This window comes from Trachymyrmex cornetzi, unplaced genomic scaffold, assembly GCF_001594075.2.
Source record: "Trachymyrmex cornetzi isolate Tcor2-1 unplaced genomic scaffold, Tcor1.1 scaffold676, whole genome shotgun sequence".
Lineage (NCBI taxonomy): Eukaryota > Metazoa > Arthropoda > Insecta > Hymenoptera > Formicidae > Trachymyrmex > Trachymyrmex cornetzi.
In genome coordinates, this window is record NW_017299999.1 from 62157 (window position 1) to 67119 (window position 4963).

General features: G+C 46.7%; 1 protein-coding gene across 1 annotated transcript in view; it reads right to left on the reverse strand.

Moving 5' to 3' along the window:
- Window positions 1-1268: 1268 nt before the first annotated feature.
- The window catches only part of LOC108767437 (uncharacterized), a 4868-nt gene continuing 1173 nt past the window's right edge, over window positions 1269-4963 (reverse strand). Inside the window, exons 2-3 of the mRNA XM_018517343.1 lie at window positions 3167-4337; window positions 1269-3117 (exon numbers count right to left, since the gene is read on the reverse strand). Coding sequence (XP_018372845.1) covers window positions 1269-3117; window positions 3167-4337 — 3020 coding nt within the window. The remainder of the gene's footprint in view (window positions 3118-3166; window positions 4338-4963) is intronic.

Sequence of the window (4963 nt, forward strand, 5' to 3'; positions counted from 1 at the left end):
TTGAGAAACGCTCGGTGTGGTGTTACTCAGGGTTTCGGCAGGTTCCCCATGAGTTGTGTTTGGTCGTGAAGGCGCACGCGAAAACACGCGATACATTTACGGAGCGTTCGTCGAATCGCTTGACGTCCCGATATCGGTCAGTACCTACAACGCAGGTGCGCAAGGAGACCTGGAGGCCCTATATGCATTTGTTTTAGATGTGAATCTCGAATGATCAAACCGGTGAGTTGATGCTTGGCAGGTAGTATTATTCGATGTCGCCTCGCGTGTTCTGTGTCCGCGTGACGAAGCCTACTTCCTACACGTAGAAGTTCCGCCTCGTCTAAGAAAGGATTCAACGAAAGGAGCTTGCTCTTTCTCGATATTTCCCGTTTCGTTTGAAGATCTGTAATCTCCGTGGCGAATTCATTCAGCTGAGCCATTCGCGTGAGTGATAACATTACTCCGTCTAGCTCTTCTACTGATAGGGGTCCGGTAAGTCGCCTTGCCTTTGCACGCGCATTGGTCTTGAATCGTAAGCAGTATGCTACAATCCTCTTGAGCTGAAAGAGCGATGAGAATCTTGGTAATAAATTGGTGTCCAGGGGAACGCCGTGATAAGCTACCGCTTGCTTCTTGAGTTCAGGTATTTCCGGGCTGCTTGACCCGGGTTCGATCGGCCAGTCCTGTCGGCCTTGTGTTAGCCAGAGTGGTCCCGTCCATCACAAGGACGAAGTTTTCAGATTTCGTGGAGTTGTGCCTCTGGAAATAATGTCAGCTGGGTTGTCCTTGGATCGCACATGTGACCACTGCACGTCTGGTGCTGTGCGCTGTATGGTGGCCACCCTGTTCGCGACAAACGTTTGTAGTTCTCCCGGATAATGCTTGATCCACGCCAATGTTATGGTTGAATCATTCCAATATTGAATATGATCGAACTTGATTGCTAGAGCTTGTCGCACAGTTTCTCCAAGTTTGACGAGCAGCAAAGCTCCGCATAATTCGAGTCGCGGTAATGTGATATTCTTGAGGAGTGCGACCCTTGATTTTGCACAGAGTAATCGTGTGATGACGTCTCCTGTAAAATTAATGCTTCGTATAAAAATGCAAGCGCCGTAAGCAGCTTCTGAGGCGTCGCAGAAACCATGCAACTCTATCGTTTGCGGTTCTTTACACATGACGTGCCGTGGAATCGAGATTAATTCCATCTCATTCATCTGCTCTTGATATTGCCTCCAGGTTGTGTATAAATTCTGCGGAAGAGATTCGTCCCATCCGATTTTTAATTGTCAGAGCTGCTGAAGTACGATCTTGGCACGAATGATTACAGGACCCATTAGCCCTAACGGATCGTATATTTGAGCAATAGTCGATAACACCGTACGTTTCGTTGTACGCTGATTTCCCTTTATAGTGTGCGTCCGGTACTGGAGACAGTCGTCGGTGGTGTTCCAGCCGATTCCTAGTGTCCTGATCTCGTCACATCTTGGTAACGCCTGGACGTCCGAAGACGCATCAAGGATCGTGGGCTCGTTCGTGTTCCACTTGTGAAGGCAGAATCCTGCAGATTGTAACATCTCGGTTAATTCATCTTTGAGCTGACGTAATGCGTTTATGTCGTTGCCGCCGGACAACAAGTCGTCAACGTAGAAGTCATTACGAAGGACTCTGCTTATTTCAGGATATCGGTCTTGGTTTTCGATTGCGATCTGATGCAAACATCGAATGGCCAGGAACGGTGCGCTGGATAGGCCATATGTAATGGTATTAAGACGATATTCCTGGATAGGCTCGCTCGACTCTTGCCTCCATAGTATTCTCTGCAAGTCTCGTTGATCTTCTTGCACACGTACTTGTCGGTACATTTGTTTAATGTCTGCTGCAATGACAAATCGATGTTGACGGAATCTCAAAATTATGGAGAATAGATCTTGCTGAATGGTAGGCCCGATGCGTAGTATATTGTTGAGTGACACTCCTGACGATGTAGGGCACGACGCGTCAAATACGACCCTGAGTTTCGTGGTCGAACTGTCGGGTTTTAAGACTGCCTGATGTGGCAGGTAAATAATTATCCCCGATTCTTCCTGATTCGAGACTTTGGTCATGTGCTTTAATACTTCGTATTCTTGCATGAATAGCTCGTATTGTTGCTTTAATTCTGGTGATTTCGCAAACTTCCGTTCCATGCATTGTAGTCGCTTGATGGCAATTTTTCGCGAGTCTCCTAATCGATTCACGCTGTCACATAATGGTAATCGAACTTCGAAACGTCCTTCCGCGTCGCGTTTGTGCGTTCGAGTGAATTCCTCTTCGCAGATCCTGTCGTTCTCTGATAATTCCGAAGGGGTATTGCCTTCTTCTACTTGCCAGAAGCGCTCCAATTGCGTTTCGAGTGTGACGGTATTGGAGACGATAGATACAGATGCGAATGAACTTTCGGACGACCTTTCGAGGCCTAAAGGTCCAGCGATGATCCAGCCTAATTTCGTTTTCTGTGCAATTGGCTGATTTTTTCCCAATTTGATCTGGCCGACGCCTAGTAGCTCCCAAAATATGGCACTTCCTAATAATACGTCTATCTTTCCAGGCGTGTGAAACGATGGATCGGCTAAAGTGATCGTCTCTGGTATCTGCAAATGCTTCTTGTTGATCTCCGACAAGGGGAGATTGACTGTGATTTCGGGTAATATCGAGAAAGTGAGCTTAGCTTTGAAAGCGTTGAATTTGGATTGTATTGTAGCGTGAGTCTCTGTGAATGTTGCTGTCTGAACGTTGTCGACGCCGCGGATCTGCATGTAATTTCTTCTCTGTGGAAGGCCTAATTGTTCACAAAGCTCTTTCGTCATAAAATTGGGTTGAGATCCAGGATCGAGGAAGGCGCGACATTCTCGAACGCTTCCTCTGCTGTCTTGTATGTTGATAATCGCCGTTGCTAGTAACCCACGATCGCTGAGACGAACGGCATGATGCGCCACGCTTGTTGATGGTGACTCTGTAAGCGTCTGCGACTCGGTGGTTATGGTTCGGCTATTATTTCCAGACTCTGCACCTTCGCCCTTTGAGATGTGCAGCAACGTGTTGTGTTTCTTGTGACACAGTCGACATGTACCGGAGCTGCATGACTCGACGTTATGACTGCCCTTAAAACAATTGAGACACAACTTTAAGCGTTTTATTTCTTTACCTCTCGCCTGAGGAGTTAAATTGAGGAAAGTCGGACAATGAATATAATCGATGCTTTCCCTGACTGCATGCTAAGCATTCGTCTGGTCTTGCCTCGGCGGTTACCGCCGCAACTGATTTTTTATTCACGTTAATGGACTTAGGATCATTACTTTGCGATTTCGCAGATTTTGATTTGTCGAGTTGTAACGTCTCTAGCATTACGCACCGATCGATAGTGAAATCGATGAATTGCTCATATGTCGCGACCTCTCTGGCAGATGCTTTGTTTTCCCATTCGCGTTTTGTGATATTATCGAACTTAGCGGTTATTATATGGACGAGAATGGTGCCCCATTGTCCCGTGGGCTCGCCAAGCTTTCTTAGGGCGCGAACGTGTTTCTCGGTATGATCTAACAATTGACGCAATCCCGCGGACGACTCCCTTTGCATTACGGGAAATTCTATCAACGCTTGTATGTGATGATGAACTAAAACGCATTTGTTCTCGAAGCGATTCTTAAGGATATTCCACGCGACCTCATAATTGCCGGCGGACATCTCCATGGATTCCAGAATATCCGCTGCTACACCCTTGAGTGCTAGCTTTAGATAATATAGTTTTTTGATATCGGATAGCTGACTATTTTCGTCGACAACCGCTTTAAATATATCTCGGAAATTCGGCCACTGATCGTAGAATCCAGTAAACGTCGGCAAGTTAATCGTTGGTAACTTTATCCGATTGACGGAATTGCTTGCGTCGCCATTACCGTCATTATTGACATTCCGGACTTCCTGCGCGTCCGTTCGCCTTCTCCCGTACTGTGCGATAAGCGCTTTAGCCGTTGCGGACGTCGCGTAATATTCGGCCTCGAATAATTCGCGTTCGCCATCGTGTTCTGCGTCCGCGTCTAGATCCTCGAGAGCGTCTTGCGTTTTGCGAAATTCGTCCCACGCGCATTGTATCGCGCTTAACCTAACCTCTACTTCCTCTATTTGCTGATTCTGTATGTCAAAAACCCTAATCCAATTACGCGCGAGTGTCAATTGCGCCTTGACTCTGCCGCGTGCCTTCACAAGCTTTGCTTTTTCCGCAATCCATTGCGATTCGTGTCTCCGGGCTCTAGACTCGCGAATTCGATGGATCGAAGGATTAGTTATACTTAGCTTGCGTGTCGAAGCTTGGGATCCTGGGTGAATTCGCTGAATTGATGCTTCGTCTATCCTCTTAACCTTCCTTTCAGACGTTGCTTCCCCGTCCGTGTCGGTCGATCTCGTTGCTTTGTTATCCAGATTTCACTTGCTTGTGAGCGATCCGGCTCGAAGGACCATTTGTTGCAGCATGAAAGAAGTGCTTCACGTATATCCTTTCTCCTCGCTTTATTTTCTCATACTCAAAACAAATATCTTAACTGCTAAGCGTTTACGTGCCGCCGCTGCTGACAACAACAATCTGCTCGAACTCACTAACTAACTCTAGCGCCCTCCGCGCTCTCTCGCCACCTCGGATCGCAACGCCCGATCGGTAAACGTGCGCCTCCTATACCGACGCAAATACTTTGAAATCGCATCCTCACGGCGGTCACACGTGAACACCCCCTCTGTCCCCTTCAACTTTTGTAGAGGCCATTTTTTTATATCATTCATTTTGACAGAGGTACCTGCGTGGTCGGATTAAAATGAAACGCATTGTATATATACAGTGATGGGAGAAAGTTCGGCAACGGTCAAATATCTTGAAAAATAATGCTTATGGAAAAAAATGTTCAATACAAAAGTTTTAGTATATCAAGTGGTCTATTATATGGTTATGTTG